At 47.8% G+C, this 20,789-nt stretch overlaps 3 protein-coding genes across 4 annotated transcripts; 1 reads left to right on the top strand and 2 right to left on the bottom strand.

Annotated features, from left to right (window-relative positions):
- Nucleotides 1-122: 122 nt before the first annotated feature.
- CEP104 (centrosomal protein 104) lies at nt 123-13,385 on the bottom strand. Of its 2 annotated transcripts, none has more exons than XM_027732309.2 (22): nt 13,341-13,384; nt 12,474-12,637; nt 11,776-11,949; nt 11,333-11,471; nt 11,047-11,112; nt 10,617-10,693; nt 10,293-10,461; nt 9,892-10,050; nt 9,040-9,255; nt 8,621-8,824; nt 7,957-8,124; nt 7,207-7,380; nt 6,451-6,627; nt 5,811-6,017; nt 5,234-5,350; nt 4,774-4,810; nt 4,615-4,696; nt 3,903-4,011; nt 3,468-3,606; nt 2,752-2,819; nt 2,403-2,493; nt 123-1,221 (listed from the first exon to the last, which is right to left on the bottom strand). In XM_027732309.2, exons 2-22 carry the CDS (start codon nt 12,584-12,586, stop codon nt 1,088-1,090), a joined length of 2,820 nt encoding a protein of 939 aa, XP_027588110.2. In that variant the 5' UTR covers nt 12,587-12,637; nt 13,341-13,384; the 3' UTR covers nt 123-1,087. The 2 variants fall into 2 exon arrangements, with proteins under 2 accessions (XP_027588110.2, XP_027588112.2); XM_027732311.2 differs by having other exon boundaries at nt 1,131-1,221; nt 2,398-2,493; nt 13,341-13,385.
- A 101-nt stretch (nt 13,386-13,486) lies between these two features.
- Nucleotides 13,487-17,088, top strand: DFFB (DNA fragmentation factor subunit beta). The gene is made up of 7 exons (XM_027732319.2): nt 13,487-13,620; nt 13,691-13,817; nt 13,975-14,163; nt 14,843-14,922; nt 15,078-15,251; nt 15,393-15,493; nt 15,957-17,088. The coding sequence occupies exons 1-7, from the start codon at nt 13,507-13,509 to the stop codon at nt 16,171-16,173; spliced, it is 1,002 nt and encodes a 333-aa protein (XP_027588120.1). The 5' UTR covers nt 13,487-13,506; the 3' UTR covers nt 16,174-17,088.
- A 1,642-nt stretch (nt 17,089-18,730) lies between these two features.
- Nucleotides 18,731-20,534, bottom strand: CUNH1orf174 (chromosome unknown C1orf174 homolog). Its single transcript, XM_027732322.2, has 3 exons — nt 20,364-20,534; nt 19,319-19,810; nt 18,731-18,914 (listed from the first exon to the last, which is right to left on the bottom strand). The coding sequence occupies exons 1-3, from the start codon at nt 20,532-20,534 to the stop codon at nt 18,807-18,809; spliced, it is 771 nt and encodes a 256-aa protein (XP_027588123.2). The 3' UTR covers nt 18,731-18,806.
- Between the last annotated feature and the right edge of the window lie 255 nt (nt 20,535-20,789).

The raw sequence follows: 20,789 nt of genomic DNA, 5'->3' as shown, positions 1-20,789 counted from the left end.
AGCCGCCCCGGGAGGGCCCCGCGCCCGCCCCGCGCCCGCCCCGGCGCGGCCCCGCCCGCACCCCCGGCAGTGATTCCATCGCGTCCGACTCGTTTCCTCGCATCTCCGAGCAACGCCAACAGTTGCTTTGATATGTTGGGTTTTTTTATTTATTCGGCACGCGGAATCGGGTTCTCAGACAGGAACCCATTGTCACTAAAGAAAAAATAAAAACATGTGTTTGTTAATATGTGTACTCCTAGTGTATGTATAATTATTTATAATACGTATTTGGAGGTGTTAAAGGAACAATTTATACAGATTTTTGAAATCCAAGCACGCTGATCTACCTGGAAAATCCGGAAGCTGGTAGGTAGGTTGGCTGCAGGCAAACTAGAAAACCTGTATTACAAAATCAGCTCTGTATATACAAAACACTACCACAAACTCACTCCATGGGAGCAAAAACCACCAAAACTTCCCCTCATATTACCATACACCACTCACTCCTGTGCCCGCAGTACCAACAAATGCCATCCTGGAAAGCAACAGGCAGAATGTTACAGGTAGGGATGTGAGGACTGCTGCTTTAGTACAAAGCTTCATGCCTTGGGTCTTAATATTAACTCTCTTTGAAGCTCTTAAAGTCACATGCTGCAGTCTTTGTATGGTTATTTTAACCGAGGTCTAACTAGAGAAACTCAGTACTTGTGTAAAGTGCACTAAAGCAGGCAAAAGGTCTACATTTATTAATTCAAGCTCTTAGGGGCCCAACCAAGATTAGTTTTTCTTTTCTTTGAGGAGCCATTTCTTGGGGATATGGACTTGGAGGGTTTAGTTTAACCTGCCTGCAAAGTGGGCTCATAAGGCACTTGGTGCACAGCGAGAGGCCACATTTCACGTCACCTGCTATGTGGTGGCAAAACACAGGGCAACATCCACAGTGACAGCCAGAGCCAAGGGGGGTGATCCCACCAGGGACTGCGAGAGGCTAAAACAGCCCCACGGAGCCACATGAAAAAGGTGATCCAAGTTGCCCACAATTGTTAAATATCTATGAGCAACCGTGTGCCCAGTTATTGAGACAAAGGAAGAAATACTTGTCCTGTCATCTCTTCGAGTATTTTTTGCCAGTGCTTTTATTTGGGCCCCCTCGGGTTGAGATCTTGCTTCCTATGGAGGGAGTTTGGTATTTTGCTCCTGAAGGACCCGGTTTCCTTAAATGGTGGCCACCTACTTTGGCTGTGAAGAGAAAATAGAGATCATTATTGCAAACACATCTAGTCCCAGTATTGAATTTTATCCCTCATTTTGACTTTCAGGATCTATTAAGTCTGAATGACTGAAGCAACTAGAAGCTGGCAGGCACTGAGCCTGAGTGCATCCCACACCAGGAGTGGTTGGACTAAACGGTCAGGGATCCTTTCCTATCTCTAGAAAATACGTCTGGAATTTTAGCTTATCCAGGCAGGATTTAAGTTTCTTCTATGTTTCCAAACTCTAAGAGGAGCAAACTAAAGACCTGCACCCTCCTTAGCAAGTACAAACAGCAAAGCTGAGGACAGACAGACAGACAGGCCTGTAGGTCCAGTTCAGGACTGGAAAGGGCCGAGTTTAACCACTGTGATTCACTTATGGCAGCTGAAAGGGGCAATTCCATAGTTCAGGAACGTGGTGTAGTTGTGACAGGCAGATATGAGCAAAGCACAGATCAGACAAAGGAGGTGAACTCTGAACATGCAGCTGATTAAAGAACTCCAAAGGGTCTAAATGAGGAAAGAGTTGGATGTTACTGGCCAGGAGTTCTGGTGCTGCAGGCAGTTTGTTTAACTTCTGTGTTCTGGAAATAAAAGGATTTTCCATGTGCTTCATAAATAAAGACAACTGCTAATAAAACACCTGACTTCAGCATCAATGTCTCTTTGTTGGTAAAGGAGCTGCATAATGATAAATTCTACCTAGTTCCTGGGTCTGGAGTGGAAAGGAAAAGCAGTGCGCAGCACTCACTGTTCAGTTCATCCTGTAATTAGGATCAGCTTTACACCCTCTGATTGGACACTAAAAGCTAAATCAGCTCTGGTTTCCTGTGTCAGCATTCAGGAGCTTTCCAGAACGTTCACCGTTCAGCAGATTGTTCTGCTCATGGTCATCCTGTTCTGCAGAAACAAACCCCCTGAACTGATCAATGTATCAAATTGCCAGTTTCCCCAATCAGCTGAGCTAATGGCCCTGTTTGGAATGATTGTTATTGAATGATTTCGGGTATTTGCTCCCCAGCACACTGTACCAGCACAAGAACTACCAGCTCACACAAATGCAAACCACAAGTTGCACAGACACAGCTCACTCCTGGGGATGAAACACTTTCCTTAAGGCAACACAGTAAAAAGCATAAACATGATTATCATTAACTAATACCTTACCAGGCTGCAACAGAATGGTTTTATTCATCGGGGATATCCTCCGCTGGTTCATTTTACAGCCATCTTGGTCCATCAGGTGAGATTTCCAGGCCTAAAGTCCATTAGAAAGAAGTGATAGTAAAACACAAAAAAAATTAGCCAGTGATTTACCTGGTCACATGGGGAAAATGAGAGCTGTGCACAGACTTTATGGCAACAGCATTTTAATCTGCTCACTCAAAGTGTGAACACCTTGTGACTTACTATGAAATAGAAATTAATACACCCATTATTTTAATATATCTTAAAAGGCACATCACATTAAAACAAGCACCCTACAAAATCAGCCCAACGTGGAGGGCAGGCTCACCTCCTCTCCAGGGGGAAAGTTCTCATGGCACAGTGGGCAATGGTTTGCCACATTTTCTGGTTTGGCAGCTGAAATTGTTAGAAAAATAATGTAAGAATTGCAAAGACAGGCTAATCTCAAATACAACAGGAGAACTTGCATAGCAAAGAGCATAAAACTATGTCATGGCTAACCCACCTCCTGCCCCATTCTCATTAACTGCTCTCAAAGAAGTCCCAGGTTTAATCATCTCCATCAAAACCAGATCAAAAAGAATCAGAGAATCACAGAATGGCCTAGACTGGAAAGGACCTTCAATATCATCCAGTTTCTCCCTGTCCTGTCACTCCAGGCCCTTTTAAACAGCCTCTCTCCATCTTTCTCGTCAGCTCCCTTCAGGTACTGGAGGCCACAATTAGGTCACCCCCGAGCATTCTCCTCTCCAGGCTGAACAATCCCAATTCTCTCAGCCTTTCCCCATAGCAGAGGTGTCCCACCCCTGTAATCAACTTGGTGTCCCTCCTCTGGACTCACTTCAGCAGATCCAGTGCTTTTACTCAGCTAAACTCAGGCATTTACCCCTAATCTGTTCCCTCCTGAGGATTTACTTAGATCCCTAAATCCATTTTTCCTCAGATTCCTAAATCTGAAATAGAAGCATCCTGACTTGCCAGAGGTCCCCAGTATTTGGAGGTCTGAACCTCTGAAGTTCCCCCTTCCTGTCTGGAGCTACTCACGATTGCAAATCCTGCTCTTTACGTGTTTGGGCAGCTCATCCTTGGGCAGGGCCTCGCTGCAGCGCTGGCACTTCCCAAAGCTGTCCCTTTTGTCACAGTCAGTCAGCAGGTGATCTGTCAGGCTTGAGATCTCCACCATCTGCAACACAGCCAGGGCCACCCAGAGAGGTTTGTGCTAAGTAGGGGGTGGGATTCAACAACCTGCTTACAAGATTTTTGGAAGGTAAGACTCACCTTCCAAAATGACAAGGGGAAAATGCAATTTAGTTCAGTTATTAATGCATATTCTAAATGCTGCTCTTTTCTGCAAGCACTACCCAAATCACACAGGTGTGTTCAGAATTCACCTGCCTCAGTGTTAAACATCTTACAGTGCCTCAAAACCAGAATAACAACAGCCAATGTCTTCAGTAGCTCTGAAAAGTTCAGTCTGACCTGTTTGCAGTGCTCGCATCGGGTTAACATGGGGCAGTGCTTCCAGTAATGCAGATCCAACCCCTCCTCTATGAAGGATTCATCCCTTTCACCACAAAAAATACACAAGCTGGGAAAAAAAAATACAAACATCAGTGACATCAGAGTGAAATGGATGAACCCTGTTCCTTCTGCTCAAAGTTGTTCTGAAAAACAGCCACCATCCTGAACACAACATCTTTTCCCCATGTGGTGCTGACCTTAGCATGGGGCAGGTACTGGGATGTAATTTATGGTCAGTACCACCATAAAGGGTTTGTTCATATAGAAACATTAATTCCACTAGAGCCCTGCCAACAGCTCACTGAAACTGGCTTTCCTGGCTCCAGAATTTCCAAGTGCTTCCTCTATGACCTCTCCTACAACCAGGAAAGCTACACTGTATTTTTCCCGTATTTCACACAGGCACCTGAACATTGAACTGTGGCCATTTCTTATCCCACAAGCAACTCCTCAGAAAACAAGTTCAAGGTCACACTATCCAAGAACTTAAAAAAACCAACAGCTGGGATTGCTTGGTGATAATTCCCAATCTGTTAGAAGAGATTTTAGTCGCTACTGTCTCCCTGCTGAAGGTATTAGCTTTGATCTACTGCAGAAATATTATTACTGTTATTAGCTCACAGGTGACACCAAGTGCTTAAGGTGATTAGAGACTGCTCATCTCACTTACTTATCCAGGTAATTTGCAACTGAGGAAAGATCCTCTGGAATCTCTGCTGCTGCAGCCTGGGGGCTTTCGTATACCCAGTAATCTAGAAGGAGACACCTATTAAACCAAGATCACATTTTAACTCATCTACAGTTCTTAACACTATTTGAAACTACCTACCTTGTTTATTTGGTTTCTGAAAATCAGATTCTTTCTCCTAAAGAGCAAAGAAATTTTAGATCAGAAATTTGATAAATGGCTATGATGACTTCCAGGGAGAAAGGAAACACATTATATTCTAATTTTTCTCTGTAATTTAAAGTTTAGAAGCAGAACCAAAGCACTAAAATGTTTGTGCTTCTGGTCCTCGGGAAAATCTCTCAAGTATGAAGGTTTTATTTTATATTATAAAGCTATTATTATTATGTTATATTAAAGAATCCAAATTTTATACTGTGTTAGGAGAAACAACACCCCAGATTTTATACTGGACTGCTGAAGAGGAAAGTTACCCTGTGTATGTCTGGAGTCTCTCTCTTTTAAGTATAATGAGACAATGCCAATGTTCATTATCTAAGCCCATGATACCTGAGCAACAAAGGATTAAAAGGAATAAAAATTAAAACCAAACCACCCTCACCTCTTCACCTTGAACCTCTGCCTGTATCTCCTTTAGAGCTGCCAGCTGACCTTGCAGAACTTCTATTTCTTCATTCTTCTGTTTCTCTGCTTCTTCTGTCGCTGCCTTTCTCTGTGCCTGGCAGGAAATCCTCCATCAGTTCCAAAAGCCTTGGAACCACCCATCATACAGAACACATTGCAGAACACATCAGCACAGAACAAATGGCCAGTGCAGAACTGGAAACTTCCTGCTCAGTTAAGTGATGGGTCTGATGCAGTGACACCTCCCTCCTCCCAAATTCAGAAAGGAACACCCAGCAGAGCCTTTCTGCTCACTGTTCCCAAGGCCTGCCAGCAGAAAACAGTATTTGTGCATTTTCCAGACTGCTCGTGCACTATTTCAGCAGGACCATCTCTGTACTCCTTGCTGGCTTTATTCCCAAGAGCGAGCACAGGGAAAACACTGAGCTTTCTACACCGAGGAACGTTCACCGCACACTGAAGACGCTCTGCTGCCTGTGCCGTGAAATGGGGATGCCACTCAGCTGAATGCCACGTGTGAAGTGGCCACTGTGTCCTGCCCTCTCATGACATACCCTCACTTCAGGCTCAGAAAGCTTCCCGTCGATTTTGGCGAAGCCCTCGAAGAGTGTTTTGTAGCGCACGGTCCTGCGGGCGCCGGCGTCGTCCGGGGGCAGATACTCCAGCACGGCCGCCCGGTGCTGCCGGTACATGTCGAAGATGATCCGCAGCACCACGTCCCGCACCTCGTGGGCCCTGTGCTCCAGAGCTCCCGTGGCAAACTGAAAACAAAAACAAACAATAATGAAGAATTACGTCTCTCTTTTCTCGTGTTCTTAAGGACTCGTTTATTAGTCCAAAACGATTGTTTCCCTGCAGCAGGAGGAATCTTCCTACAGACAGCTTTTGCAAACACTTTTTGACCCGTTGATTCTTTTTTCCCCATATTGACATCTTGGTTCATAGATCTATAGAATGGTTGGGGTCGGAAGGGACCTTAAAGCTCAGCTCATTCCAACCCCCTGCCATGGGCAGGGACACCTTACACTAGTCCATGTTGCTCCAAGCCCTGTCCAACCTGGCCCTAAATTACCAGCCCTGTTTACTGGGGGGGATACACCTCTTCAGGAATTCACTAAGCACTCCAAACCAGCCAGCCAGGCCCCCAGAAAACCATCGGAAAGACCTCCACGTGCTGTAGCCTCAGCCTCTTACCTTCATGACGTTGTTGATGGTAAACCCAGAGTTCCCAGTCCCCAGGGCTCTCAAGAGACATTCCACCAATTCCACGTGACTCATCGCCAGGTGTGTTGGGGAGTTTGGTTTTAATGGTTTAACCAGGTGGACTGGAACAATCTGGAGAGGTTTAACTTCAGTGCACAGTGCCATTTCCTAGGAACAGAGAGTCAATGTGCAGGCTGGAGCTCAACAAGGACAATTACCTGCTATTCTCATCTCTGCAGGTCACTTGCAACAAAGAGTCACACCCTCCTACACCTGCTGCAGCAGAAATCCCCACACTGTCCCCCACGACAGAGGTGACAAAACATGGCCAGAAAAAATTCTGCAAAGATATTCAATTGGTTCTGCCACTTTGCCTTCCACACATTTACAGCCATAAACTAAAACACAGGAAGTTCCACATCAGCATTAAGAACTCCTCTCCATGGAGGGACTGAACAGGCTGCCCAGGGAGGGCATGGAGTCTCCCTCTCTGGAGACATTCCAAACCCACCTGGATGCATTCCTGTGTCACCTGCTCCAGGTGACCCTGCCTGGGCAGAGGGGTTGGACTGGATGATCTCCAGAGGGCCCTTCCAACCTCAACAATTCTGGGATTCTGTGATAAGCTGTAACCCTTCACAGCAGCCCACCTTGGTCTCACAGCCCAGTCTGATCAGGTGTTGCCCACCTGGGAGCTCCATGATGTGCTCAATCAACTCAAAGCCTAATCTGAAGGGAAACACCCACCTGGATGAAGGCAGAAGCCAGAAGGCGAAGACGGGATGAAGAGTCTCCTGTTCTAGAAAGCAAATTTGGAAGGGTTTTTTCCACACAATGAGAAGTCTCTAGCTTCCCTAGTTTATGTTTTGGTATATATTGTGTAATGATCATTTTTAAAAGTTTCAGGGAAGCTTGAAAAACCTAAATCAAAAACAAAAAGGAAAAATTGAGCAAAAACATCACAGAGATCCATGTTTTCAGGCAATACTGTAAAACCTATTGTTAATCTGGAATAACAGTAGCACTCTTAGAAGAAGCTACTTCAGATTAACTCTCTTCCAGAAAACCTGTTGCCAGGGCTTAGGTGAAAGGCTTCAGAAATTGTTTTATAAAGAGTAACAACTCTTGATTTTTTTTCTTCTTGTTGAAGGCTTATTTGAAAGCAGTGTCCTTCAGCTAAGTGCAGTCTCTCAAGCTGGAAACTAAGTTATTTCATCACTATACTTCAACTTTAACAAAATAAAAGGCTCAACCTCACTGCACATTTACTGCATCAGCAGATATTCCTCAAGCTCATGGATCAGTCCAGGGCAGTATTTTCCATCTGCTCAATGCCAGACACTGCCCAGTTGTTTTGGAGTTGGGGGGGGTTGTTTTGATTTTGAACTTACTCAACAGCACATTTATAAACTATTTGTTCAAAGTTAGCTTAACATCATGGTTCTTCAATTTTGGCTGCCAGTTCTTCACTGGAGCATCAAACCTATCCCAACTTACAGAAGACACGGTGTCTTTGATGGCTCTCCTCACGAGGAAAACAGCAGCCCTCAGCATGTTCCTTAAATCCTCCTTTGGAGTGTTCACTGACACTTCCATCAGCTTCTTATACACAGCCAGTAATGCATCTTCCCGATAGGACCAAGTTCTGGAATATGCTCCTGAAACCTGAGCACAGAACAAGTTTATTTCTTAAAAGGTCCACACAGATATTTCAACACATATTCAACATTTACATAGAGAAAGAACCTCAAAAAAAGCTTATGAACTGAAGCATGAAATGCCCAAGTGTTCCCTATAGGAATCTGGCTTTATTAAAAGCACACATTTTGAAATGTGATGAATGAAATGGATTAACAGGTCAGGCTGAAGGAGCCCTTCGAGGCACAGTGAAGGTTTCTCTCCCTATAAAAGACAGTGGCAAGTTATGGGTTTTCTGGGTCCCTACCCTAAAGCAGACAACTGGATCCTGTCTGCTTACCAGCCCTTCAGGTAATCAAACATACAAGCTACAGCATCATATAAACATTTAAAAGAGGCATCCATATACAGCCAAGATCAAATTTTAATCTCAGATTTCTAAGTAACAGCTCTGAATATGTAAAAATCCTCTCAACTCAACACAGAGCACAACAATCCATGGGTTTATGTTGTTGGTTTTTACCAAAGCTTCTCCAAAAACGTCAACAGCAGGGCCGGCCTCCCTCAGTGCCTTCTCCGTGAGTGGTTCGGGCTCCCCAGTAATGCCAGTCCTTGGGGTATCACCAATGTCCTCTTCAGTCACCTCTGGCTCCAGGTAGGCAACAGCTTCATCCACCTGCTTGCAGATGGCTGGGAGAGGCCTCTCGTCGTAAGGTAAAAATTCAGCCTAACAGAGAAGACAAATCTGTGTTCTGGAAATGACTCAGATGTGAAGCAGTTTCATCACTAACTGGATTCACCTCAATGCAAATTTCTCACATCAAAGCTGCATTGCTCCACAATTAACTGTGAGAGTAACCACAAGACCTCGTTGCTTGGAAGGCTGGACACCAGGTCCTTTGCTCTGATGGGTTTTGCAGTTGCCAAGGTAACACTACTCACATTTTCCTTGGAGGCTGTGGGCTGAGTCAGAGGAGGAGGAGGGGACTGCTGTGGAACAACGGGCTCAGCAGAAGTGGGATCCACGGACTGCTCTGGCAGCTCAGGCTCTGCTCCCTGGGGCTGTCCCTCAGGTGGGTCTGTGTGCTCAGGAGGGGAGTGCTGGGGGCTCACAGGGTCAGCCACGGGCCCCAGAGGCCACTCGAGTGGTTTTCGGATCTGAGAAAGGGAAGGAGATTCTGTACAGCAGGGCTAAAAGTGTGCTAAAATCAATTAGTACAGCTACACCTCTGGCTGTCAGCAGGATTCTGTGCTTTCAAGTAAACATCAGACCTGGCTGACAGATGTGTCATCATTACCACCAGATGCAGCTTTATCAAACAATCAGAAAATAATTCTGTGTGGATGCCTGTGGGGAGAGACTACAAAACTTCCCCTCCTAAGAACAACATAAAACTATACATATATAAAACAATCACACCGTGTGTGATTGTTTAACCATTCTGTATGGTTAAGCCTTGATGTCAGCCTAGGACTCTTCTACCCCTCCAAAAGACAAGAAAGTATCTTATTCACCTGCACCAGGTAGCCCTGAAATTATGCAAAACATTTAGGATTACAGTGCCATTTGCTTGAGACCTCAACAGTTTAACATAACTTATGGGGAACTAGGCATGTTTATAAAACACTATGTGAGAGTCTTTGGTTGGGGAAATCCACAATCCAAACAAAAAACTGAAAATCTCATGTAAATGTCCTAATAGCTGTGTAGTAACTCCTACTCTTTGAATATTTTTGGTTGCTCTGCCATTTCTATTTAGAATACCCCCCCAAGTTCAGACTGACAGCACCCACCAGCAGCTGTGCATTCAGGAGGTCGTGGAGCTCCAGCTGCTGGTACACCTTCAGCCGGTACTCATCCATTTGCTCCTTCTTCTTCTTGGCAAGATCATAATCCTCCTTCTCCACCGCGTAGCGCTTCTCCACCTCGTACCGGCCGAGCCGCTCCCCCACCTACAATTGGTACAATGAGACACCTTGGAATCACCTTACTGTACATTTCCTGGAATCATCTTACTGTACTTATGTATATATTCCACTACTTCCAGCCAAACTGTTCAATCAAGCTATCTGAATTTAAAATTATTACTTTGGATATACATTGGAAATCGTTACGGTTCCACACCAGCAGCAGGGCCCTGCTGGGCCACTGGAACACAGCTCCACTTAGGAGACAAAAGATCTCTCATCAACACCTTCTGCAGGTCTGCAATGGCCTGTTTGAGTTTCTTGGCGTGGTCGTAGCGCTCGTGCCGGACGGCTTCCCGCTTCCTCTCATCCAGCCTACGGATTATCTGAGCCACTTCCGGGTCCTGGTACATGTCAAAAGCCAAATCATCCAGAGGGGAAATGGAGTCAGATTTCCTGAAGTCATAAAACGAATAAAATAACCCACAATAAGCCAGGCTGAGGGAATGGCTTCTCTTTCCACTAGCAGGGAATCAACAAAACACAGAGACCAACAACTACTTTAGACTGAGTAGAGGTTTTCCCAGAGTATATGCAAAGAACATCCTTACCCAAGGTAAGTTCCATCTAAGGCAGGATCATCTGATTTAATTCCCAAGTAATGGTCTATCAACTTCTCTCTGGAAGGCTTTGGAAGGAGGCAAAAAAAATCTTAATGCACATTCACCAACATCAGGCGTGTGTTCAGGACAGAAGTTCTCACTTGCCACAATGAACAGCAGTTCTGCAACTTGGAATATTTATGTTTTGGGACATATTGAAACAAGAGAATCTGGAGAGGCTAAAAATGAGATTGTTTCAATGTTTTAGTTTTTGTATCCTGTATTTGGGTCAATTTTCTCTTGTTTCAAGAGAACATTAAAAATAAATCAATACATGGCACCCCTGCCAGAAGAAAGATACATCCCACTGCCCCAGGAACCTGTACCTGAACAGGTGGAGCAGCACCTGAGCAAGAGGACAGGGATGCTTTGCACTTACACTGCTCATGCTGTCATTGCTGTAGTCTGCTGGATCCCCAATGATGTTCACAGCTACCAGGGCAACCTGCAGAGATTCACAGAAAATGGAAATGCATAAACCTGGTCGTGATTCCAAGTCACTTCTAACCTGTTATTTGTAGTTTCTGTTTTAAAACAAGCCAAAATAAATCCAGGAGCTTTCAACCAACATTTCTGGTTTCTACAGATCAAAGAAGCAGATTTCTGTGCTTGTTCTGCACTAGGGAAGTATCGCTTAGATTACCAGGTAAAGACTCTTAACTCACCTGTCCGTATATGTTGTATTTATTGACATAATTTTTATGGAAAATCAGCTTCAGGTACTGGCCAACTGCATCCACATACACAGATTTTAACTCCCGTGCTTTGAAGTCAGTCTTCTCATTGTCTGAGAGGGGGACGTACCTGGGGAGGAAAACGTAACAGGTGAGCAGAGGACACGTCCAGACACACAGGTGGTGCTGCTCCTCGGGGTAGGACCTGGTAAGGTTTAAAACTCCCCATAACTGAGGCAACATCTGCAAGGCTGTTCATCTGCAGGTGCTTCTTACACCTGCATCTTCAGCTCTGTCACAGATCCACACGAGTCCGGGGTCTCTCTGCTGCTTTTACAGCATGTCCACACCTCTGGCAACCCATAAGGAGTATTATTTTCCTCTGAAAGTTTTCTGATTAAGACAATAAACCCACTCAGAGCTTTCTGACTCACCCTAGTCTCTGAAACCTCTCCGACTGATACGGAGAGAAGTATTCAGGCAAACTTTCACTGATGTAGAACTCAATTTTGCTGGAAATCATGTACTGGTGAGCAAGCAGCTGCAGCTTCCGTATCCGACACCTCTCCACCAACTGCAGGATGATCTCCTGGGGATACTGACAGAGCCTGGAACAGACAGTTTCTAAATGAAATCATCCTTTTATAGAGGACTTCACTTCCAACTTGAGCAACATTCAATTATGAAACTTTCACATTATTTATTGTTTAAACAAACATTACAAATATTGTAAAAAGAACCCCAAAAGCAGAGTGGAAACACTTTTCCCTTGCCTTTACTGCACATATGTGTATGTTCAAGTGCCCCACACCTGTCTAGAGGACGTGCTGAGACAGCCAGATTTTTCACATTAAGCCAAAGCAGTTGCAAGCTCCAAGTCTGCCAAGAACAAAAGCGCTTTTCCCTTTTCCAGGACATTATTTAAATGCAACGTGGTGCCTTTAGGTGGCAACCAAGGTGCTTTTTTCCCCCCTCAGGATGAGGATTCCATGGGACTAAAGTAACTTTTTTGTTTCATCAGCTTGGTCTGGGGTCCTGCAAACCACTCTTGGCCATGCCTGGCAGAGCTCCCACTCGTCTTAAACTCAGTTCTTCAGCACATCAGAGCTTCAGGACCACGCACAGGCAGTACCTGGGTGAGCGCCACCCGTTCACCGTCGGCGCGTGAACCATCAGCTCCCGGGCGCTGAACCCGTCCTCGTGTCCCGACGAGCTGACCACGGTGAAACCGATCTTGTGCGGCATCCTGAGGAGCTGAGCTGGTCACAGCCACGGCCTTCAAGCTTAAACTCATCCCTGGAAGGACGATAAAAGACCACTGAGACACTACAGTCAAAGAATTAAATCCTGTGGTCTCGTCAAGTCAGTAGATGATGACCACAAATCTAAGCTTTCTTTAATTATTACTGGCATGATAAAACACACCATGTTCTTGTGGTGTGGGCTTGATTACTGCTGAGCAAAACGAGGGTTTAGCTCACTTGCAGAGCAGTTTGCCAATAGTAGTTTGCTGAGCCAAGATGGAACTTGAAAAACTAAGAGTTCCAAACACACACAGGAGCGACCCGCACCATCCTCTGTGTGCTCGAGCCACAGGAACAGACAAAAAACGAAGCGCAGGGTCAGTTTAGCCCCTTTTCCCAGCCACGGGGACGGCACGGGGTGGGGGCACAGGACAAGCACCGGGGCCGCCGCTGCCCACCCCGGGCCGTGCCGCTGTTATGGCCCCAAAGCCCTCCCTCCCTCCCTCCTCCCGCCGCTCGGCCCCGCAGGCCCGGAGGGGCCACGGCAGCGCCGGCCCCGGGGAGCGGGGGGCCAAAGCACGGAGCCGCGGCCAAAGCACGGGGAGCTGTAGCGGGGGCTCGGGGGTGCCCGGGCCGGGGGAGCGGAGCGGGGACGGACGGGCCGGGGGAGCGGAGCGGGGACGGACGGGCCGGGGGAGCGGAGCGGGGACGGACGGGCCGGGGGAGCGGAGCGGGGCCGCACGGCCCGGGCCCACCTGGCTCAGCGCGGCCATCGCCGCTCTCATGGCAACGCGGCCCCGCCGCGCACGCGCCACCGCCCCGCCCGGGGCGCCTGCGCGGGGCGGGCCCGGCCTCGGGACGGGGATCGGGATCGGGATCGGGATCGGGATCGGGATCGGGGGAAGCGGCACCGGGCGGGCCATGGCGGAGCCGCCGCGGCCCTTCCGCCTGCGCGGGGCCGGCGGCCCGCAGAAGTTCGGGGTGGCGGCCGGGAGCCTGCGCGGGCTGCTGAGGAAGGGCTGCCGCCTGCTGCAGGTGCCGGGCGGGCCGGGGGCGGCCGGGGGCTGCCGGGGGCCCGCCCGCCGCTCACCCGCCCCCGGGGCAGGTTCCCTTGGCAGGCAGCCGCCTGTGCCTGTACGAGGACGGCACGGAGCTGACCGAGAGCTACTTCCGCGCGCTGCCGCCGCAGACGGAGCTGGTGCTGCTGGGCCCCGGGCAGAGCTGGCGGGGATGTGAGTGCGGGGCCGGGCGGGGGTCCCCGGGGGCAGAGCTGGCGGGGATGTGAGTGCGGGGCCGGGCGGGGGTCCCCGGGGGCAGAGCTGGCGGGGATGTGAGTGCGGGGCCGGGGCCGCGGGCTCGGCTCAGCCGGTGCCGCCCCACCCGCCCCAGGTGCCAGCGACATCGAGCGGCTCCTGGCCGCGCTCTGCAGCCAGCGGGATGCTCTGGTGGAGGCCGCGAGGAAGCTGCTGACGGATGAGCGGGCTCCCCGCAGGCAGAAGCTGCTGGCGGATCTCATCCACAACCTAAGCGAAAACATCCTGGCCGAGGACAAGGAGGACGACAAGAAGTGGTTTGAAGGTGTGTCTGTGGCCACAGGGAGCTGCTGAGGGACCCCCGGGTCTTGCTCTGCTCAAAGTCACTTTTGTCAGTTTTACTGCTCTTAAAGAAGAATTGTTTAAAAGTTTGGGAGCGCTTCTGGCTGGTGGGATAAGGTACCTGGTCAGGGGACTAGTTATCCCTTCCAGTAGCATGTGTCTTTACGTTTCTTTAAAATATGTGCATATTTATTATCACAAAATGGTAAAGACAGTGTTTCCTATTGGTCTGTCCAAGATTTTTTCCCCATTACTCTAGATCTGCATTTATGATCTTTTAATGATTTGTTAGTAGTGTATCAGTAACTAGCACAGCTCAGTCAGCTAACCTTGCTTTATGTTATCTTTGCAAGGTCCCTCTCCATTCCCAAGTCATTGCTGCAGTTCTTCCCAAACAATTCTGTTCTCTTTTCACAATCTCTTAGTGTTCCACATATGCACGTTAACAGGAAATATTTAACAACCACAGTACCAGCCACTGCTCTCCCAGCAGATGCCGGTGTGGGGTCCCTTTCAGTGCTAAGGGCAGGGTAGTCCTGAACCAGTGAAATAAAAACAGGAAAGAAAAAAACCCTGTGCATCCCGAGCTAGTGAAAAGCCGGGATGGACGCCCAGCGGGGCAGGAGCTGTGCTGAGGTACAAAGCAATGTCGCTCCCTCCAGGGCTGGAGTCTCGGTTCAAGAACAAATCCAGCTACATGAGGCACAGCTGTGAGAGCAGAATGCGGGGCTACATGAGAGAGGTAAAAGTTTCCGTGGAAGTAACTTATTGTCAACAGTAATCCTGTGGCCACATGAATTTTTAAAAAGCACTTTTACAGTGCAACATTGTGATTGTAGAACAGAGCCTGAGGCTGCCACAGGAACCGAGGAGTGACTGTTGGGTTTCCCCCTCTAGGTTAGTGGTTTTATTTCAAACGTTCATCCTGCAGCAAGAGACGCCTACAGAGGGGTAATCGACCTGATGGCAGAGAAACTGAAATCTGTGAAGTATAACGGGTGCTACTTTGACAGAAGGGAGGAGGAGGAGGCAGCACGTCTGTGCACTGCGGAGGGGTGGTTCTCCTGTCAGGTATGTGCAGCCCTTCCCAAAGCAGAGTCATAGAATCATGGAATGGTTTGGGTTAGAGGGGACCTTAAAGATCATCTCATTCCACCCCTGGCCATGGGTGACAAGTGTGACACCTTTCACTGCAGCCCTCTGGTTTCACAGGGACCTTTTGACAGAGACGACTGCCCGTGCAAGCATTCCATCAACCCCTACAGCAACAGGGAGAGCAGGATCCTCTTCAGCACCTGGAATCTCGATCACGTGTATGTACAAAGTGTTAATCGTGACTTACCTGATTCATGCCCTTCTGCTCCATCAGGAATGGTTTAGCCTTAGTCTTTACCCCCCTGCTCTGCTACGAATATTTTGTGAGAAAAGGTGCTGGGATGCTGCAGCTGTGCTGAGAACAACACCCCGAAGACAGATGATCATCCTGTCTCTCATTCACTGCTTTGCTCCTGTGCAGATTTTCTTTGTATGGGAGCAAACCCCTCCTCACTGTGTTATCTCTGTGAATTCACTCTGGCAAAACCCCTCAGACCTATTTTAAACGTGCATGTGATGCAAACAGGATTTGCTAAACTAATTTCCTTGGGGGAAAAAAATCATAAACCTAGTTATGGAGAAAGAATTCCAATTCTGCCTGGCTCTGAAAGAAAGATGCAGGCTTGATTACTCTGAAAAAACTCCTGATGGCAATATTGTTTTCTCTTTTGTGTCCCCAAGAATTGAGAAGAAACGTGCTGTTGTCCCAGAACTGGCAGAAGCTGTCAAAACACGCGACGGAAGAGAAGTGAACTGGGAATATTTCTATCAGCTGCTGTTTACCCTGGATAATTTAAAACTCGTACATATTGCTTGCCATAAGAAAACCACTCATAACCTCAGCTGTGACAAAACCAAAATTTACAGAAAGAGGAAGCAAAACCACGAGATCTCCTAGTGCTGTCTCTGGAAGGGACCTGCTACTTTTTGCAATCACGTCAGTGCTGTTGTTTTTAAATAGCTCCAGTTTCTTAAACAAGAACTATTAAGAGTGCCTGGCACGGGACTGGCTGAGGAACACAACCACAGCTCACAAAGCACACGCTGGTGCTCCCTCGCCTTCCCACTCCCTGTGAGCCTCCCTCAGCTCACACTGTGCTAAGGGTGTTAAAATCCAGCTGTGAGGGTACAAAATGAGCCAGAGGCTGACACTGTTCCCACCCTACCATCTCTTTCTTGCCATGACGAGTGTCAGCACAAAACTTGCAGTACACAGAAAGGAAACCTGGACAAAACATTTCTCACAAACTAATTGTGGGGGGCTCGTACTTTCCTGTCTCTGTAAGCCAAACAAGGAGTGATTTAGGAGCATCGTTTTACTCTGTGCCTTTTGCAGGTAGGAGGGAGTGTATTCCAGGAATGGCAAAGGTGATTCAGCAGCAGAGCTGCCACCTCACCTGTGCCAACCTCCTGCCTTCATCCCTGACCACTCCTTTGCTGTTCCTTCAGATGTGCATCTCCCAGAAGGAAGAGCAAGGCCATGGCATAGCTTTGCTTTTCCCACCTTTGTTTGCCATCTCCCCATTGATTCCCTCTTCTTTTGAACATTTTCTGCCTTTTCAGCTTAAGTTTGCTTGAAGCACCACCAGCAGTGACATCTATAACAATCAAGTTTACAAAAATCATGTTTACCTGGTGCTGTAGAGAATATTGATGGGTTAAAATACTTCCTACCTCAGGCAATAAAACACAAATAGATGGATTTTTACTTGATTTTTTTTTTTTTTTAAATACCAGCTGATAGCAAGTGAACTTTTAGGGACTGTTGCTGTAAACAGTGTGAATTTTTTCAAATAAAAAAAATGACCCCTTATCTGTGTTTGTGAATATGTGGAGGTGCAGGAGTGGTTCATCAGGTATGATAGAGCATTACAGTCTGAGCACAGGGAGACACGTTTATGGAGCACCAGCTACCTCCTGCTCTGTAAATAACCCAGAAAAGCTCTGTCTCCCCCCATATTGATGCTCCTGCATGGAGCTCCTGCTCCACATGGAATTGTACAGAGATGGTATTTCTGCATGAGCCCTGACTTACTGGGTCTTGGAAGCTTTGCTGGAGAGAGTAGTGATTTACTTAACACACTCAATCCCCTCCCAAACATTTCAGCCTGAAAAGTAAGGAGGTGCATTTTAAATACGGGATTTCTAACTCCACTGCACAGAATTCATCCATCCAGCTTGCTTTCCTGCACTGTTTGACACTGGGGAGGGCAGCACAGCCAGGATCCTGGTGACAAACCCAGTGTCACCTGTGTGGTACACTGAAAATCCCCATTTTGCAGAGTGAAATGAATGTCTGTGTGTGAAACCCTGCTTGCTAGAAAGAGCCAGCAGCAAACACAGCACTGAAGAAAAGCTGCTGCAAGATGGAGCTGGGCTGGACCCATGAATATGCAATTAAAAATCTGGATTTTTCCATGCTACAGAATTAGAGTGAAAAGAAATATCGTTGACAGAAACAATGCATCAGCTGGAGTGGAAATGGGACTGCATTACCATGCCATGCATATACAATTTGTTTGCCTCACAACTTTTGAATGTTTAACAGGCTCTAGCTGTAGAAATTAATATTTATTTAAACCATCTGCTGATAACATTTTTCCTCTATTTTTAGAAACACAGAAGGAACTATAACAATAAATAACTGGAAGCTTATTGCATAATCACACTTTCAAAGAAATATTCCAACAAATACTGGGTGCATTAACAGTTCCTGGAATTAGCTGAGGTTGCTTCTTACTTTTCAAACATGCAGGGGGGGCTGCCCCACATCTTAGCAATCCATACTTGTTCCTCTGCCCATCAAATCCTCCTTTATATCCACCAAAGCATTTGTTTACAAAATCCCTGCTGAAAATCAGTCTAAAATCCTTAATGAGCTGCAGCACAGCTCAAGGAACAACTTTTACAGCAGCGGGTGGAGGGGGAGGCAGCAACACAGGGTGGGTGTGTGGGGAGCTGACGTGCAGTAAAAACGTGCTGAACTCCCAGAGATGAACACACTGAACTCACACTGACACCCTGCATTGCATTTTGGCAGCAGAACTGACTTGTAGAGGTTTAATTGGTCCTGGTTTAGATGTAAACAACCTACACAAGAGACCCTTGTCCCTCTGTACCAGGGAGTCAACTGGCTCCTTTACTACCTGGGTGCCAGAGACATCACAGAATTAAAAGAAGGTTGTTTTAGCATCTTTTCCTTGACTATTTCGAAAAAAAGGAGTGAAACCAAATATTCCCTCTAGATTGAGGCTCAAATTTATAAAAAAAACCCTTGAGAATTTCTATTTTCCCTGGGGTTTTTTTTCCTAAATATTAATGGTAAAGTGCTAAATTACAATCTCTTTCCAAATCACAGTCTTTGCCCCAGATAACTGTAGGAATACTGTATCTGCCAATTCCAGCAACACAAATTCTCCCATTTCTCTCCCTGAGAAAAGGCAAACACAGACACCTTATGTTACTGACAGAACCATTGCTATGTGGTTGCAAAGAAAAAGAAGAAAGGTTTCATTTTTTTACAGTTTGTTGTTAGACAACATCCTCTTCCTCCTCATCATCTTCCTTTGCAAAGAAATGGAGGTTCCTGACTTCTCTCCTGCTCATCGTTGTGCTTGGGAGTGCCACTGCTGGGAGATCCTGGAGGAAACAGATAAAATCATTAAGGAGAAGTCCAATGCAGGGGGGTGGAACTGGATGATATTTCAGGTCCCTGCCATTTTATGATTCTATTAAGAATCAAGGACCAGTAAAAAACTATTTTGACAACAGTGCTGCGTCACCATAACACAGCTGTGAAGGTCTTTATCAGAAAAAAATATCTCTTACGGAACTGGACTAAAAAATCTAAATAAGAAATATTTTACACCTAAAATTACTTTGGCTGGGCAAGTAATTTCATCTCTGATTGAGACAGTTCTATTGGGGGGACAGCGATATAACTCCAGATGTCCAACAATCTGGTCAAGTTTGCCAACAATTTTGAGGCAAATTTAAAGTGGAGCAGAGCCGAGTCTAAAGCACCAACACACTCATCACCTTACCGGCTCGAAATCCCCGAAGAAGCGGTGCACTGGCATGGGCTGGTTGCTGTCCTCATCCGAGAACCCGCTGTGCTCCAGCTGCATCGGCCTCCGGGGGCGATCGGTGTCCTCCGAGCCGGACTCCTCGGCCAGCACACTGCCACAGCTGCTCTCCTCCTCACCGAACACGGGCCGGGGCACATATCCACCACTGCCCAGCTTTAATGGGGTGCTGCTCGACCTCGCTGCGCGTGGCTCCAGAGAAACATCGTGCACCTCTGCCTGCTTCCCTTCGATAGTCTCTGGAATGCTTTCACCTTTTTCCTGTTGGATTATACTGGTGTCTCCTGGATCTTCTGAACCTCGATGCCCATCAGATGCTTTTGGCATTTCCCCCAGTGCAGCAAGGTTTCCACTTCCACATGTGAGTCCTTCCAGTTCTGATTTGGGACTGCTTTTTTCCCATTTCATCCTCTTCGAGGGTCGTTCATCAGCCGCTTTGTGTGACGAACACTATTAGGAAAAAAGACAAGATTCTAAACCTCTCTTGAAATAAAGAAAAATACAACCAGCTTATCTCTTTAGTTGCAAGGCTGGATGGGGAACTGAAGGGCTCCATCACACGAGCAGCACCTCGATCCAAATCTAAGAAAAGTAATGAGCAGAAAGTGCACATGAAGAGAGGAAAACAGGTGCAGGCAGCTCATATAAACCACAACATACAGTCCATCACCAGCAGAAAGCCACTTCTCAGAGCATAAACTTGCACCGTACGAGGTTAATGTCTTATTTTAATGTTCTTATCTTCTTAGGGATGCTGTTGATGGACGGACTGTCATCACCCAGCACGGCGAAGCACCACAGCACACCCGCTAACAGCCCGCTCTGCCTTTCTGCACAGGCTCAAACAACGAGCCGGGAAGGTGGCGAAGGCGAAGAATTTACTTAAATTCTCCTCGTGATGCTCAGCTTGTAGCAGTTAATAATAAGCTACAACCGCCACGCTGCGACTGCCCGGCCCCGGGGCCTTCCCCTCACCTCAACCCACCCGGCCCGTCCCTCCTACCGGGCTCGCCGTCTCGGTTTCTTCCCCCGCGGGCTGCGCAGGGTCTGCCGCCGGGGCCCCCTTCACCCCTCGCCCGGGCCGTCGCCGCCGCCGCCGGCGGGGCCGGGCCGGGCCAGCGGGGCCGGGGGGCTCCGAGCGCCGCCCGCCCCTCCCCGCGCCGCCCGCCGCCATCTTGGCAGCGCGCGGGGCCCGCGCTCGCCATCTTGTGGAGCCGCTCGGCTCGCGGGCCCCGCGCGGCGCCGGCACAGGGGCCTGGAACGGCGGGAGTGAAGTGAGCACAGAGCAACTGGGCACAGAGCACAGAATAGTGGGACAGGTTGGGCTGCAAGGGACCCTGAAGATCATCCAGTCCCACCCCCTGCCATGGGCAGGGACACCTTCCGCTAGCCCAGGTTGCTCCAAGGCACGTCCAGCCTGGCCTTGGAC

This window comes from Pipra filicauda, unplaced genomic scaffold (genome assembly GCF_003945595.2).
Source record: "Pipra filicauda isolate LSUMZ 115617 unplaced genomic scaffold, ASM394559v2 scaffold601_size279085_pilon, whole genome shotgun sequence".
NCBI classification, from domain to species: Eukaryota; Metazoa; Chordata; class Aves; order Passeriformes; family Pipridae; genus Pipra; species Pipra filicauda.
This window is presented reverse-complemented; position numbering and strand designations above follow the sequence as displayed.